This window comes from Ursus arctos, unplaced genomic scaffold (genome assembly GCF_023065955.2).
Source record: "Ursus arctos isolate Adak ecotype North America unplaced genomic scaffold, UrsArc2.0 scaffold_9, whole genome shotgun sequence".
Lineage (NCBI taxonomy): Eukaryota > Metazoa > Chordata > Mammalia > Carnivora > Ursidae > Ursus > Ursus arctos.
This window is the reverse complement of record NW_026623111.1, coordinates 2,259,515-2,276,644: the sequence shown is the minus strand read 5'-3', so window position 1 is coordinate 2,276,644 and position 17,130 is coordinate 2,259,515. Positions and strand designations below refer to the sequence as shown.

At 58.3% G+C, this 17,130-nt stretch overlaps 1 protein-coding gene across 1 annotated transcript in view; it reads right to left on the bottom strand.

Annotated features, from left to right (window-relative positions):
• Positions 1–547: 547 nt before the first annotated feature.
• The window catches only part of HTT (huntingtin), a 135,269-nt gene continuing 118,686 nt past the window's right edge, over positions 548–17,130 (bottom strand). The window contains exons 56-67 of the mRNA XM_026486044.4: positions 16,780–16,919; positions 15,417–15,499; positions 13,676–13,806; positions 13,418–13,547; positions 11,351–11,506; positions 8,897–9,087; positions 8,630–8,744; positions 8,272–8,485; positions 7,764–7,869; positions 5,927–6,089; positions 5,554–5,714; positions 548–4,597 (exon numbers count right to left, since the gene is read on the bottom strand). Coding sequence (XP_026341829.2) covers positions 4,384–4,597; positions 5,554–5,714; positions 5,927–6,089; positions 7,764–7,869; positions 8,272–8,485; positions 8,630–8,744; positions 8,897–9,087; positions 11,351–11,506; positions 13,418–13,547; positions 13,676–13,806; positions 15,417–15,499; positions 16,780–16,919 — 1,804 coding nt within the window. The 3' untranslated portion in view covers positions 548–4,383. The remainder of the gene's footprint in view (positions 4,598–5,553; positions 5,715–5,926; positions 6,090–7,763; positions 7,870–8,271; positions 8,486–8,629; positions 8,745–8,896; positions 9,088–11,350; positions 11,507–13,417; positions 13,548–13,675; positions 13,807–15,416; positions 15,500–16,779; positions 16,920–17,130) is intronic.

The window sequence follows — 17,130 nt, the reverse complement described above, 5'->3', positions numbered from 1 at the left end:
GAGGGAACGTAGACACAGCCTCCTGCCAGGGCAGCCCGCCGCCTGGGGGCGTGGTCTGTGCAGGCTGGGTGGTAGGACACCTGCACCCCAAGATTACTGCAACACCTACTGCCATGGCTCCTGAGGAGGGGCCGCCCAGAGCTAAGAAGCACGGCACCCATTCAGCGGAGTAGGCAAGACTCTGGGGAGCCGCGAGGACTTCAGACTTCGAAGCTCGAATGGGCAGGCCAGGAGCTCAAGAGCCCAGGTGCCGGCGGGGCCCTGAGGGGAGCTCAGTGGCCAGGTCCCAGCCCACAGGAGCCCTCCAGCCCTGCGCCAGCCCTCACCACCCCTCAGGGCCCCGGACACACATGGAGCCAGAGATTCAACACCCAAACCATGTGGCCCTGGCACAACCAGATGGCAATGTCACTTGAGCAGCTCGCGTCCGTGGGGCGCTTCTGGGACGCACCCAGCCAGCCCACGCCTGGCCTGCTTCCTCACCCCGGGTGTGGGCCGGCGTCCCCGCGGGGGTTCTCTGTGAGCAAGCATGCCTCGCACAGCAGCATGTGGTGTCATTTCCCTTTAATTCAGATACACAATGTTTGCAGCAGTTTAAAAAATTTAAATACACATCCCATGTCAGTCCTTCCCCCTCCTCTTGGAAGTGGACAGTCAGGTCCGGGCCAGGGCTCCGGGACGTGCCCCTCACAGCCTTGCTGGCTCCCCGCGTGGGGGGATGGCGGTGGCGGCGTGGCCGGAGCGCACACCCTGCGGACACTGTGCCACAGCGCGTAGCAACGAGTGCGGACAGGCGGCCCCACTCAGCTCAGAGCCCAACCACCTGCGGCAGGTCCACGACGGCCACAATCCTCCAGCGCTGGTGGTCACCACCCAGTTTGCACCGGGAAACGGCAGTGACTGTCCAGGGCCAGGTGCTCCCAGAAGCACTTGGGGCGGGGGGAGGGGGGTTCCTTCAACTGCATTAAAAGTGACGGGTGCACGGGGGAAAGTGACCCCTGAACCTTCCAGGCCAGCAGCACCAGCACAGCCCTCCTGAGCTCTCCAGCAAGGCCGGTCCCCTGCTGCTGCCCCCCTGCCCCCGACACAGAACCATCCCACGGTCACTAGGCCGGGAGCCATGGCTTCGAGGGAAGGACACAACACAAAGTGAGGACGTATGCTGGGAAGGACGCTCACAGTATCAAGAGGAAATGAATCCCACTCCCCCCAGATGCCAGAGAGCCCCACCTACTGCAGCCCCCACAGCAGAAGGAAGCTTTGTCTGCACAACAGCCAGAAGCAGTTATTGCTGGTCAGAGTCCGTTCCAAAGGAACCCACAACAAGGGCTCGCTGTAGCGCCCCGGAGAAGCCGCCCTGTGGCCCTGGGGACTTGCAAGTAACACCCGCAATGGAGGGGGGGGCCTGGGTGCGGCGGGGGGTCCTTTACGAGGCAGGGCCTTCTGATGCTATATTCAGGGTGTCTGGAGGCGTCTGCCTCATTCATCCTCCAGAAAGGATCCATTTGCTGGCAAAAATAGGACAGGGCAGGAGGAGGGGGCACTGGCAGCCAGGAGTCGCCTGCAGCCCACAGGGGGGCAGCGGGGAAGGGAGGCACATTTCTGGGGAAGGCCTGCCTACGTGCATCACCCTGGTTTCATTCAAGTCTGTGCTCAAAGCGCCAGGAGGAAAACAAAACCCCCCTCCTCAAACAAACCTGACAAATTAGCATTTTCAACAACATTTGAATTGATGATATGCTGCTTGCCAGAGACTTCTAGAACTTGATAAAGTCTTAATTCCTTGTGCAGAGCTGGCAAGGTGTGTGGACCCTTTTCTCAGGATTTTAATGAGCAATGACACAGTTCCTAGACATCCTGGCCATTCAACCAATTCCACATGGCAGGGCTCAGAAAAGCCAACTTCTGCAAAGAATTGATACGGCCATTCCTGGCAGCCTTGCATATTTGCACACTGAGAGACACATACAGCTACAGCTCTGCACAGAGCACACACCCACCCTCCCCGGCTGAGGACTTCGCTCACCAACTCCTGTCCCTCTCTGAGCACACAGGCCAGTCCTCTGGTCGGCGCCTACGGCCAGAGCTGGGCCCCAGGCCCCCTTGTTAAGAACAGACTATTTCGGGTCGATGGCAAACAAGAGAAGACCGAGGACACGTGCAGGTGAGCCCAGGGACATGGATCCTGAGGGGACCAGTTCCAAACCTCACATTCACAGTGTTACTTCCATCTCAGAGTCATGGAGGTTATGGGGCAGTGGGGGGAGCACTTTCCCCCACTCATAAACATCCTAGCAGGCTTTTTATGGTAAACGGCAGGAAGAGAAATGGGAGCCCAGATGGGGTGGGGGGACAATGGTGACTTACTTTCTGTTAAGGTTCCCTTCCAGTCCTGCTCAGACATGGGACCCATTTCTACCACTCACGCCCTGGCTGAGTGGGGCCTCTGCAGGGGCTGGCGGGAAAACCCTGCACCCAGTAGGTCCCAACCCGCTGTGGCAGGCAAGGTCAGGGAGGAAACGGCTGCTCTGGGGCAGGGGGCCCGCTCAGGGGTCTCCAGGCAGTCTGGTGTGAGCCCTGCAGCTGGCTGTGTTGCGGCGGCATGCCAGGCCCGTACTGGCCAGACATCAGGGCAACTAACCATATACCAAACTCCCCCTTCACAGACTCCGGAAAAGGGCCTCAAAGTTACCTCTAGTTACCACGTGAAATACCCAAAACGCCGCCTGCACTTGAACTCACGACCAAACTAACCGTGTGGTGGTCACCATGTGACCACCCGGCTCTGGGGGCCAAGAAGGCAGTGCTGCCGGCCTCGTCACACAGCAAACACAGTCCCACTTGTAGACATACCACAAGCTCTGCCCAGCAGAGGTCAACCCGAGCATCCAGGCTGCATGTGCACTGGACAATTTGGCTACTTTGGGGCTGGAAACAGAAAGCTGGTCCAGTGGCCTGGGTCTGGGGGAGAAGCACGGCTCTGAGGGGCCACAGGCCAGCCAGGCATGACCCAGTCCTGTCTCCTTCCAACCAAGCTCCTTCATGGGTCCAGTGGGCACAGATCTGCACCCTCCCGAAAGGAGGCCCAGTGTATGGGTTGAGCTGGAAAGGAGGCCGAGGAGGTGCTGGGTCCTTCTCTAATGGTTGCCAAGACACTAAGCTTTGCTCTTGACCAAGAGGGGTGCAGACAATAACTCCATTACGTGCCTGGGCCCTAACACACACGAAGGACGGCATGGGAAGCAGACCCCAACAGCGGTCAGTCGGCCCCTCGGCAGACTGCAGCCCAGACTCTGCTCAGGTCAGGACTGTAGGACATGCGGGCCAGCATCACTGGACACAACAGACTGCCGCAACCTGGTGGGCTGGCCTTGTCAGCGAGGTGCAGCACAGCTGTCCCTCACTGGGGAGTGGAAGCTTTAGAGCGGTCCCTGCTGGAGGAGGAGGGTGCTGCGGGCGGGCCGGAGAAGCGCCGCCTGTGCAGGGGACAGGAGAGAGGGCACTTTTCAATCCTCAGAGTGGCTGTGTGCATTCCTGACGCAGACACCTGAGCAGTAAACATCCCTAAATTCTTATTAGATGGGAATGTGTGATAAAGGGTGGAGTGCGCCACAGAACGTCGCCGGCGTGTTAATAAGGAAGACAAGTGTCCAGTGGGAGGAGCCCCGGGACAGAGAGCAGGCAGCTGCCGGGAGGGGACGGGCTCAGGGAAGCTTCCGCAGGTGCTGTCGCATGCGGCACAGACTTGGCAATGCACATACTTTACACGGGCATAGAAAGGTACCTTAAAATTAATCTCTTTACTGATATAATTAAACTTTAAATCCTGAGAAGGAAACAGAGAAAGGGAAGTATGGCGCTGGGTGTTGTGTTCCCAGCCCCCCCCCCCCCCGGACCCGCACACACCACAGCATTCCTCTCTGGGGCTGGGTGTGGCCCTGACCCTCAGGCCAGAGCCCCGGGGAGTGCTCCCGAAAGCCTGCTGGTGCCACCTTCTGCCTGTGGGACAGCGGAGGGGCCCACGGCCAACCTGCAAGACCAAGGACTTCATCCTGGACGCGAGAGCAGCAGTAGCCTGGTGACCGCGAGCAGGCTGGGCGCTGAGAGGACGGGAAGAGCCGGTTAGCTGGCATCTCGCGCTAGCCGCAGCACAGAGGGTTAGTGACACAGCTGCTCCCGCTCTCCGCAAGGACTCAGGCTCAACCCCACGTTACTGCATATGTTCCCTGCACGCAGCCTCACTGCCACAGAGCTCCTCTGCCACGTGGCAGAGCCGGACACCGCCTGCCCGGCCGTGACGCGACTCGAGGGGAGGCCTGTGTGCGGAGCCACGCCGGCGCGGGCAGGCCCCCCGGCTCTTGTGCTGCTGCCCCGCGTGGGCGCTCAGCACGTGGCGACCTTGTGGACGTTCCGCAAACAAGTCAGCAATCGATGATATGGGTTTCCTGGTGCCGCGACCACCTCGAACACGGACTGGAAAGCCCGACGGTCCAGCTCCTCCTCTATCTGGTGTCTGTAAAAGTCCGTGGCCACCAGGCAGAAGAGGTTAACGTCCACTTGCTCCAGCTTGCCCATCCTGCTGATGACATGGGGAAGGCTGGCGGAGGAGTTAAGGGAGCAAGGCTCAAGTGAGGGAAGAGTGGTCTCCCACACGTGCCTCTCCGTCCTCACCAGGCTGTCCTTCCCCAACACAGGTCTACAGACAGGCCTGGGGTTGGGGGGCCGAGAGCCGCCCGGAGCAGGGGCCAGGGCGCCTGGACTGTGCAGCAGCAGCAGCCGCTGCCTCCCACCTCGGCTCCCGCCAGCCAAGCCGGGCACAGCTAACGGACACTGCTCCTCTGGCTGGACGCCCGGCTCTGCCTGGTGAGGCAGGGGGAGCGGGCAAGCGGCTGGGGGAGGCCCACAACGAGGGGCTCCACTCCACAGCACTTACCTGGCCTGGCTCCCTGCATAGTGCTGGCCGCTGATGCTCCCACTGGCCCTGCTCCCGCAGAGTGCGGGCAGAGCCATGGCCACCCAGCCTGGGCCCTCCCAGGCAATGAGCGCGGCCTGCCGCCAGCACCAGGACAGCCGTCTGCTCAGAGGCTCTGGTCCGTCTTGGGGGAAGGCTGTCAAAGGAGAACAGCCCCTTTTGGCAGCCAGCATTTCTGGGGTGGGAACTGGCTCTTTACTTAAGCCTTTCACCCGAGAGGATGACACAAGGCACAATGGACCAGGAATAATGAAAAGCAGCATCGGCCACATACCCAGCTGCACGGAGACGGCGGGCGGGCAGGAGGAGGTCCACAGGGACCTGCTGCTGCCTGGAGCACCCCTCCCGCCCCGCCTCTCCTGGCGGTCCTGGTCACTGTGGTAAACATTCCCCTTTCTGTTCCCTTACCAATGCTGCACCCTCTCAAGGCTTAAGGTAAATGCCATTTGACAGCTGGGTTCCTTACAAAGATTAGGCTTCAAAAACTTGAACAGAAAACATGAACCCAGACGCTGAGAGAAGAGTGCACAGGACCAGTAAGCAGGAGCTACCGCACGCTGGCCTGGACCCAGGAAGGATACACGGCTGAGACCCACGGGCTGGTGGAAGCGCTGACAAAGAAACAGGAGAGGCTCCACACGGCCATGGCCACTGGGGTCCTCTGCGTGAAGTTGGAGAGGGACAGCATGACCCAGTCCCGGACCATGGACGACTGCCCGGTGCTGTGCAGAGTCTGGAAAACCTGAGAAAGACGAGAGACTCAAAGTTGGGGGCCACAACTCTCCCGAGACACACTGGGTAGAGGGGTGCGGCTGGTTCTCAAAGGTGAGGAACTGGGCCCACTGGCAAGGCCACACTGGGGGAGCACATCCAGATGGTACAAGTCATTCACTCTGGAGAGTCTGGGTCGGTCTACCTCAGGAGCCTCCCCGGCCCCGTGACCTGTGCCCTCACCTTGTACACAACAGTGGCCATGAACTGCGGGTACGGCTGCTGGTTGGACAGAAATTCACCAATGACTTTGTTCATGACGTCCTGGGGTGGGAAGAAGTCGTCTAAAAACTGAGGAAGGATCCGTGCCACCACTCTGGCTTCACAGGGGAACCCTTTCCTGACCCTAAAAGGAGGGGACACAGGTCAGAGTCTGGCCCCACCTTGAGAGGCCTTGTGTCTGAAGCCAGTTGGGAGATGCCCTGGGTCCTAGAATGTGACCTGCAGAGCAAACAGACGACACCCCTCCCTCGACGGCCTCACCAGGGACCTGCAGATGAATGCACAGACCCAGGGTCCCCACCCCACGTGAGGGCCGATGACTCAGAGAGGGGTTTCCAAGTCATGTCAAGTAATAAGCAGAAAGGCTTTGAGATGGTGCCATCAGAGTTTAAAAAAACAAAAACAAAATGAAACTCATAAGAACACTGTCCATGTTACATTCGTTTCCGGCCATGGCCAAATGCTCTGAGCTTCTCAGCACCCTCTTCTGACACCACAGCACTGCAGTCAGCGAGGACCTTTCTTCTTCCCTGACCGGCGCCTGCACACGCTCCTGCTGATGCCCCTCCACCCCGAGAGTCCGGTCTGCACCCCGCGGGCTGCCACGCTCCCGTGTGTGCATACTGAGAGCCCAGAAACTGGACCCATGCCTCCTTGCAGGTGTGCTCAGATCCCCTGCCGACAGATGCCAGCTACGGCCGAACACGTACGAGGCTGCCGCTAGAGCTTCCTATCAATGCGGCGTCCCCGCCTGATGCCCGGAGCGAGAGCAGGCTGCATGCCTGATGGCACTCACTGAAGCACGAGTGTATCTGGTTAGCACTGGGGCACAAGGTCCATGAAGGCGGGGACCGAGTGTGGGCTCCCCTGCCTGCCACCTGGCGGTGGCCGGGTTTGACAGATCTGTGTGGAATGGAAGAATGGCTATAAACACTCATTTTAAATTTCAACACATAACAGACCACAACGCTCGGCTTTCCACAACACCTCATCTGGCCCAAGTGGACACAGGGATGGCCTTGCTCAGCGTGCTCTTGTGAAAGCCAGATACTTCCTTCTGACTGAGCTGCAGGGACGGAACAGGCTGAGTGGCATACAACAGGCCTCCCAAGGCCACAGATGCATCATGTCACCTGGGCTGGGAGGCCTGGATCAGAACCTGGAGCCCTGTCCTGGGGAAAGAGCCTGGCAAGGTGCCCAACCCATCTTCCAGAACTGGCAAGCCGAGCCAACTCTGGACACAAGTGCACACAGTGGGGAGAGGCAGGGGTTAATTACAAGCGCTCAGAAGCACTTTTGTTTATTGTCTAAACCTTTACCATAGTCTACTCAACACTAATCCTAAAGATGTTGCTAACGCTGCTCAAAGGCTCTGCCCCCCACGGCCCTGGGGGTATGCGGCCAAGCCTGCTTTGACCGCAAGGCTCTTCTCTCCCCAAAGGCAGCAGCGTGTGATGGACATCTTTGGGACTGCTCAGAACTCCATGCGCAGAACTCATCTCATGAACAAGCCCCTTCTGATGCCTCCAACTGAGGGGTGCTGCCCTCCCTTCACAAGAGATGGGCAAGCACTCGGACTAGCCTTAGAGCTGGTCAACCCCAAACTCCCGGGTGCTGGGGTCCAAGGACTGCCCGCTCCCGCAGAGCCCTCAATGAGATGTGTGCATGGTCCGGACACAAGTGGGAAGCTGGCGGACCACAGGGGCCAGGCTGGGAGGAGAGCAGGTGCGTGGGAAGGCAGCTGCTCCTGGCAAGCATCCCAGGGCAGTTCAGGGCAAAGGTGGGCTTCACTGCTTACCTGTCAAAAAGCACAGACACACGCTCCATAGCCACAATCACTGACTCGCTGTCCGGGGCGGCGGGGCTAGGGTCTGAGCTTCTGCCCGGACTGATTTTCTCCTTCCCTGAAACGAATTGTTCTGTACTGTTACTTGCTTTGAAGACTGTGCCTTGAACTAACACAGGAGCTCGACAAACCCTGAGAGACGATGCGAAACCAGGTGAAGGGAGCTCTTAGCAGCCCAGGGCCCAGCCCAGATACACGGGGTGCAGCGGTCAGTCAACAGACCTGCTCCCCAGGCTTGGCTCTGAAGCCTGTACGGCAATGTGACCTTGAGCCAGTAACCACATGCTCCAGACTCTAGGATCTCCCTCCAGTGCCGGTGAGGCCCTGTGGTCTGCACCCCAAGAATGAGAATGCTTCTCTCTCACCGAGACAGGAGACCCGTACGGCCTAGAACTCAGTGACACTGACCTGAGGGACACAGGTGGACCTGGGCCAGAGCTTCTGGGGCCCCGCAGCTCACCTGTGTACATGCAGGTGAGCATCAGGCCCAGGGCGGCCATGGCCCGGTGTGGGCTGTGCACGTTCACTCGGTCCACACTCAGCTTGACCAGTGACTCCGCGTCCAGCCGGCAGAGCTGTTCGGAGAGCAGGAGACGCTCTAGGCCCCGCAGGACACAGTGGTAGATGATGGACGGGGTGGATTCCTCACTTCCAGACAGCATCACTCCACACATCTGAACAAGAAGGAAGATTTCTGGGTCAAGCCTCTGTTGCTCATGCCCATTCCCCAAATCAAAATGACCTGACCTTACCACCCGCAGGGGACAGTACGCGCACACCCACTCCTGTTCCAGAGGAAGGCGCCCAAGGCCGCTCACCTGTATTATTGATGCAGAGAACTCTGGGCCTACATCCAGAGGGTAGTTCTCGATCAGGTAGAAGGCAGTGGCACACATGACCAGCACGTGCTGCTGGCTATGAATGTTCACGCAGCTGAAACCATGAGGTAAAGGACCAAGCTGCAGCTGTGTGGTGTTCTCACGTCTCAGGGACCTCAGCCCCCATCCCCACAGAAGGGTGCACACCTGATGTGTGACCCTGCTCTGCCCTGGCCCACAAGACCCCCACAGCGCCATCATACTCACTGGGCTACCCCTTTGAGGTTGGACAGGAGGTAGTCGCTGATGACTGGGACGAGCTGCTTCGCCGTCTCATCCAGGAGGTCGCACTCCAGCACGTAGAGAGCGCCGTGCAGGGCCCCGACCTTGCTGGGCAGGTGGCTGCTCCTCAGCGTGCTCTCCAGCAGTCGGCTCACCGGCTCCGCCACGGCCTTGTCCTAGAGCACAGGCACAGGAGCAGAGGCTAGCCCACCACGGGACGGGACAGGCCAGGAAGGGGCTGACTGCACGCTAAAGAGGAAGACAGCGTGCAGCAGGAGCTGGCCGCAGGCCCGCGCTGTCCTCTGAGAGGCCCGTGCAGTGCTGGCCCGGGGCGGGCATCCAGGCTCCTGGCCATCGGGAACGTTCCCGGCTCCTGAGCGGTGCCTCCCTGTCCGTGCCAGTGCTGTGGTCGGTGCTGACACCCCTTCCTCCTGGGGGCCTGCAGTTTGGGCCGAGCCAGGGAGAGGCGCCTGCGGGACCAGCCCCAGCGAGAGGCCAGCTCCGTGTCTCTAAGGAGCTTCCCCGGCAGACAAGACCCTGCACGTGTTGTCACAACATGATTCCCTGGGAGAGAGGATGCTGGAAGCTGGCACCTGCTTCCTTTGCCCTTCGTCCCCCCAACGTCCCCCACCCCGTACCTTTTCCCTTCACTGATTTTGCTTTGTCTGTGTTCACTGGGGAAAATGCCAGCCAGGAGTATATGTGAATCCTCCCCGCAAAAACTCAGGGTGGTCTTGGGGACCCCGAACAGTAGTCTATACTGACCTGGACCAAAACGTTACCTGTGTCCTTTAGCACCCCAGACACAGTGGGGCACAGCAGAACCTGAACACCCCGCACCACACTCCTCCCTTGAGACTCGCTCCTTTTTGGAGAAGAGGCGCCACAGAAAGCAGTGTGGGGCGGGATGCCCCCAGTGCTCTGAGCCTCCCCACCTGGGCCAGTCCCTGCCGCTTGAGGGTCCCTCCAGGCCGCCTGAGGGCCAGTGCGCACACACCAGGGCGGTGTGATGCCTTCCTAAGGTCCCCCTCCGGGGGGCCACTCCTTGCCTCTGCAAACACCAGCAGGACTGCTGAGGGAGGCACGTTTCCCAACAGCGTGTAAGCATCTTGGCAGGAAAAGACGAGCTGCAGAGCGCCACGGCCTGCGCCACCGCAGCCCACCCCGCCCTGCACAAGGCTCCACCCTCACGAGGGACCTCTGCGTGCATGTCAGGATAGGGACAGTGTGAACATGCAGCATCTTGCCTTAGGGTTTTCTTAGAAAACGATGATTACTTATTTTATTGACAACACAACATTTGTCTAGGGGGATCCAGGCCTGAGCACAAAAACACAATTGTAATGAAAACGAACCCAGCAGCTGAAACCCCCCACAAAGACAAAAGGACCCCTTCAAGTCCAGTTCCTTTCACATGTCTCTCAACACCCAGAGGGCACACACTTTGAAGTGACGTGCTCACGGGGGAAAGCCAACGGACTCATTATTCCTGCTCCTCAATGGTGGCACCACGGCTGACGGCCACCCAGGATGGAGGATACCTGCCTGGGCACCTCAGGTCAGAGGGACAAATTCAGCAAGGGGACACAGCCAGGAAGGGGCGAGAGTCAGGGCTGCAGGCCACAGACATGGGCTCACGCCTCTGCCACGTCCTGTGTGAGCTGGTCTCAGCCTCCCCTGCATCGGGCCAGGTGCGGGAGAGCTGCCGCAGTGCCAGGACAGACAGGACTGTGTGGGGGCGTGGGGGAGGCAGCCCCGTGTTGGGTGGATGAAGGAGTCCCTGTTGCCAACGAGAAGGAGGGCTTCACAGTCGCGGCGGCCACACAGCCAAAAGCACAAGCCAGCTCTGCACAGGCTGAAGGCCAGGTTACTTCTGTCTGGTAGCAGGACTTCTGTCCCTCACTGGCTAACAAAGGCGGGGCCCGCGCACAAGCACTTTCATGAGCCCACATCCCGTCTGGTGAGCAGGCATCACGTGGGGACATACACACAGAAAATGGGTGCTCGCCGCACCGGCCGAGCTCTCATCAACTGGGTACAGAGTAAGGAAGAATTCAAAAGTAGGCCGTGTGCCCTCCTGCCAAGAACAGACCAGAGCCCCCAGACTTTGGGGGAGGAAATGCAGGGTTTCTGGGGGAAAACGGCCCCTAGGAGGGAGGCTCCGTTGACAGGAAGCACGGGGGTCCGTGGGGGCTGTGGAGGAGGAGCCAGGCACCTTTGCACCACCCACACCCCCGGCCCCTGGGGGGATGGGTCACCATGGTGACGCAGAGCAAAGGAGTACAGGAGCCCCAAACCGCGGCTCACCCACCACAACCCACTTCACGGCGACCCACGGAAAGGCAGGGATGACCTCCTGCCCACATCAGACCCCCCCAAGGCCGAGGCCATGCTCGCGACGTGCAGCCAACCCAAGGCGCCCCCCCACCTCTCGCTTACCATTCCGAGGACGGCGGCCGCCTTGCAGGTGGCGGGCACCAGGTACTGCACGAGGATCTCGTCCTCCGCAGGGTGCACCCTCCGCAGCTCCGTCAGTGCCAGGTACATCATCTCAAACTGGGTGCGCTCAGTGAACAAGTCTGAGACCACCAGGAGCTGCAGACACAGAGCATTCGGAGGGGAAGTGAGCAACAAGGTCCACAAGGCATGTGCTGGCAGCCTCGAGACAATGAAATGCGGCATTCTCGAGTCCTGACCGGTACGTGACTGGCCCACACCCGGAAACCTACAGTGACAGCGTAAACAGCATAAGAACAACTAGTCAACAAGTACCTACTTAAAAACACCCCTAATGCCCCCCAAGAGCTGATGCCTGGACCCAAGGCACGACCATGGGGCCACCAAGAAGCTCTCCGACTGCTATTCTGCAGAATACCAAGCCCCTGCAGCACCAGGGACAGGCTCTCCAAAGCCCTGCCCAGGGGAATGGGCAACTGTTTCAGAAATAAATGCTTGCATGATTCCGTCTCCCCAAAATGTTCAGTTCTCTGAGGCTCACTTCTTCAGACGACATCCAGACACGAATGTCACCAGGCATGCAGGCAGGAGCATGGCCCTTCCTCAGAGGCCTGGGCGCAGAGCCAGTGGGGCTCAGCAAGTCGCCGGCAGCAGCAGCGCCAAAGGCGGACACAGCGGACACCAGAGGGCCTCCCAGGCCTCTAGAGGTCAGAACCATGTCTGTGGTAACAGAGACACCGTCTGCCTTTTTACTCCCGTTCTCACCATAGGGAGGTGTTTTCTAGAAATCCTTTGATATTAGACTGAATGCAGAGCAGACATCAGAATCCAACTCTTCTAATGAATCAGCCAAGAGATTTGCAAAAATGTAAAACAAGGCCCTTCTCACTAATAGTTTAAAAAGTGTTATTTTTAAACAAAAATTGTTAAATGGATTAATATGTAAAAAAAATAAGACCTTTATTACAGGTGCTTATAAATTTATTAATTTTTGAAAAAAAACCAGGTTGTAAACTTCTATTACAAATTAAAAATGGGGGCACCTGGGTGGCTCAGTTGTTAAGTGTCTGCCTTCAGCTCAGGGCGTGATCCCAGGGTCCTGGGATCGAGCCCCACATCAGGCTCCCTGCTTTGCTGGAAGCCTGCTTCTTCCTCTCCCACTCCCCCTGCTTGCGTTCCCTCTCTCGCTGGCTGTCTCTGTGTCAAATAAATGAATAAAATCTTTAAAAAAAAAAAAACAAACAAGCAAATTAAAAATGATGTTCTTAAGAATCTCACCTTGACCAGATATCTAATGATTTAAGAACGATAAAAGGTGCGCGCTGATCACAGCCAGGCTCAAAACCACATGCCTGCCATCACTGGACGGAGGCGCGTCAGGGACAGATAACTAGAGCCCCACACGGCAGAGACCACGGAGACGCTTCTAGTTGTCTGGTCCACAGTTGGGAAGCAGGGACTGAGGGTCTTCGGCTCCAAACTCTCACTCACTTCTCGCCACGTGATGGTAAAGAGGCAAAGGTGGCATCTAACGAGGAACTATTTTTAAACCTCCACGTGCGACTTCGCTCCCAGTTCTGTAAACACTGACAGACCTAACCCACGCACAAATGCTCTTTGGGGTCCTCGAACATACAGAAGCCTGAGTCCACAGTCTGAGAACGACCACTCCGCGTCAGAGCTTCTCGAAGGGGGTGTGGACGTGGGACTGTCTGTCTAGCTCTCCTCTAATAAAGCAGACGTTTACGAGACAGGCCCTTGAGATGGACATGGGTAAGCAGGGGGGCCTTCAGAGCCTTCACACAACGTGACACCCCTACGGCAGTCCTACCGGCTGCAGGATCAGAAATTTCTCCACGGGCTGGAGAAATACTACTTCATCCTCCTGCACCTATAAACCGCTAAGAGCTCCCTCCCAGGTTCCCCGAGACCACGAACTGCGCGAGTGTGCACGCGTCTGTGCTGGTGTGGATGTGTGAATGCCCACGCCTGCACACGTACCGGCAAGGGCACCGCGCGCCTGCAGGAGAACAGGGAAGGCAGACTTACAGATCGAACCACTTCGCTGATCAGGATGATGGGGGTCCTTCTGGCTGACCCTGACGGCAGGATCCAGCGACTGTACAGTTCAAGCAAAAACTGGGAACAGGAGTGGATATCGACCCCAGCCCGGTGCTTCCTACAGAGCAGACCAGAGGGGTGATGGCCCCCCACACAAGATGAGACACTCATTTCAGGAGGTACCCCAAACAAATCAAATGACTAAGGAAATTTCAAATTGCTTGAAATGAAAGGCAGATGGGAAACCTGGAGTTGACGGGTGATGTGGGTGGTGACGCAGGGACAGGGACATCGGCCTCCTCCTCTTCCTCTTCCTCCCACTCCTCCTCTCTCAGGGGTGTAATGCTGTTCCCCAGCCACACGGAGTGAATGGACACCTTCGGGAGACAAGGACCCTGGGCTCAGCACTCAGAGCACAGGTATGGGCCCGTCCGCTGAGCTGCAGACTCTCTGGCCTATTCGTGCTTCTGGAGATGGTGGCAGGGGTGCTGGAACAGGAGTCAGCCCAAACGCCAGGGTGCTCCCTACGCACCCAGTTCACACAGACCACCCGCTCCACAGCCCCTGTGCTCCCACAGCCCTTATGCTCTCACATGCCTGCGACCTCACACTGCCAGCCAGCGAGCACGGTCCGGACACCACCCCAACTCCCACTCGGCACAAACAGCCGTTTCCCCTTCAGCTCCCGCCAGCCGTGGAGGTCCTGGCAGTGGGCAAGCAGGCTGGAGGCGGCTGCCTGAAGGCGGCCATAGATAGAATATGAGCAGTGAAGCCTCAGAGCCGTCTTCAGGCTTCGAGAGAGGTGGCCCCTCTGCTCCCCTCACTCCCCGACAGCCAGTGATGGCTCAGCACAGAGGGATGCGGGAGCCGACTGGTCTCCGGACAGGGCAGGGTGGTGGGGTCAGGGCTCCGCTCCCAATGGCTGGACGTGAACACAGATGCTGAAGAAAGGATGCGGCTGGGCAAATGCCTCTGGACCCAGAAGGAGGCCGGGCGCCCAAGAGCCTCAGACTGCTCCCTCCCAGCCTGCTCCTCAGAAACTCACTTCTGTAGAAACAGCCCTGAGCCCCACCACCCTGATTTATCTTAGGGGCAGAAACTTCCCTGCAAGGACAGCACGGATAGCCTGGCTGTGGCTCCTTGCTCACAGAGAAATGTGCATGAGCAGGAGAGGACGGGATGGAGCAGGCCTGGGGGCTCTGCCGCAAAGCTGTGCCCAGACCTGCTGGGGACGCCCTCAGGCCAAACAAGTGTTTCCCCTGCTCTGGACAATGTCACCTAAAACAAAAGCTAAAAAGAAAACAGTCCTGCATAACTGCTTTCAAAGTAAACCAGTAAGGTTTGAGAGGACACAGCAGCAGACAGAGCAGCCAGCGGGCCATCCGTGGGAGTCCCCCTCCACCCAGCACACACATCCCCGTGGCTCCAGGAGCCATAGCCCTGTCCTCCAGCTCCTTGACCCGCACTATCGTACGTATGACTGTCCTGTTCTTCTCACAAGGACACTGAAATACACAGTTCCAAGTGACCCATCCAGGAAGCTGTCGACCTGGTGCCCAGAGCTGGCCCACCTGCCGCACTGGGTTGTGCGACCACACTTCCCTCCGAGCTGGCAGCTGGGATGCTCGTGGCCAACTCCGTGGCCCACTGGAGCAAGGGCCCTTCTGTGTGTTCGCCCCGCCCAAGCCGCTCTTGCCTGGCTGTCTGATGCCCCGGACCTAAGCCTTACCCATTCCCTCTCACTACGTCACTACGTACACACGACACCTTAAATCTTCCTTGGGGTAGAGAATATAAATGAGGACAAATAAAAGAAAAACCCTTTTATCTTTTATTTAAAAAATGCATGTAATTTTTCTGGATGCATCCAATGGCCCAAATTCAAGGCAGACACGAGAAAGCGAGGAAAGCAGGAGGATGTGCCCTGGACGTGCAGGGGTGGGGGTGGGGGTGGGGTAGGGGGACATGGACAGACGATGACACTGACCTGGCCAAGCTTATAGCTCATGTTCCCCAGCTCCCGCTCGGGGTTGATCTGCAGCAGAAGCTTGTCGTGGCTGATGAGGGTACCTGCGGGGCGACAACACCATGAACGCTGTCCTGTGTGGAGCCTGCCCGACAGCACCCGCCCTGGGGGGCAGGATGGACAGCCCTGCAGAGGCCCGAAGATCTCTGGGGTCTTCTCTGGCCCTTCATAACCTACTAAGCTGGCAGGGCCAGTGTGGCAACGCTGAATTATCACTTTTTCTCTGTAACAAACCAGCCTCTGACTCTGCATGGAAACTGGCTGGGGGCTGAGCTACCAAGGCGTCAATCCATAGCTGCAGATGGGGCGGTGGCCCCGCAGGTGCGCACTCTCAGGGCCCAGACAACAATGTTGGCAGGTGACACCTCCCGGGACCCTGCCCCGGTGTCCAGGCCATCCAGCTGTGCTGAACCGGATGCCCCCACTCAACCCATCTTCTCCACAACCACTGTCTTTCACACCCTCTACACCCCAAACGACCCCCGCCCCCAGCCAGAGGTCCCCGGCTAACCCTTCACCAGATCTAGAATCAACACAAGAGCCTTCCTGCCCACGCTCTCCTGGGGCGTTTGCACCTCTCTGGGCACCCACTCGCCCCAGCCTCCGGTGACAAGGAGTACGGCCATGTCTCTCTCCTGGGGGCACAAGCTCCTCAGGGGACCCATGGCCATCGCAGGGCACAGTCCTGCGCTTCGTCCAGCGCTCCGGTAAATGCTGAGTGTCCGCACAGAATGCTCTCCAGGTAAAGCATTCAAGATGTTTAAAAATCACGGATCTAACGACTCCTAAAATAAACCAGGGGATCACAAAAATGCTGTGCTAAAACACTGTCTGTCCAACAAAACACGTGCGTTAAAGACCCAGAATATTTCCTTCTTTGAAGCCAGGGTGACAAACTCCGGTGCCCGTTACAGGGCAGACACGCAGCCCACAGGCCCAGACAGAACAGGGGCTTAGCGCTCTACGCTTGGAAGCTGAAGAGTCACGGGAGCCGCCGATGAACTCTGCTGATTCTTCACGTGAGCGACTAGTTTGGCTCCTACACTGCCTCGCGGGCTGCCTGTCTCGGGCTGAGGGCCGCTGCACCCCCAGGGCCTGACCGGTGAGGGACAGGGCTCCAGTTCAGTTCCAGACTCGGGCTCCTCAAGATTGCTAACCTCCCCTGGTCCTGAGTGAGACGGGTCCTCATGCACTAGGGCAGTGGAGTGAGCACCACGGCCTCCAAAAAGACAGCTCCGGTCCTTCTGCCCAACTGGTGGTGTTAGTATCTTGGTCACATTCTCGTTCTAGCCCAGGGACAAACGACCCCTCTTCCCACAGGTACCTGTCGTAGCTGGAGACAGAGAAGGGACGGGGTCCCACGCCTGGTATAAGTGATGGGTGGCAATGTTCTCTCTCTTTGAGACCATCGCCTGGATTTCCTGCTCTACGATTCCTCGGATAATGCTCAGCTTCCTCCCAAACCTAAAATTCAGAACAAAGGTTAAAGAATATTTTGCTTCCTTCAAATTCTTAAAAGCAAAAAACTTCAGGGCTTTCTCCAGCTTTGCCTACAGGAAAGAGAGGCCCCTGTAATAACCAATGACACTCTCTTGGAGGGGAGACTCCTGTCCACGTGCCCTTGGCTAGTTCTTGCTCTGCTAAAGTCCGCCCTAAACACTCCATGGACCCCACG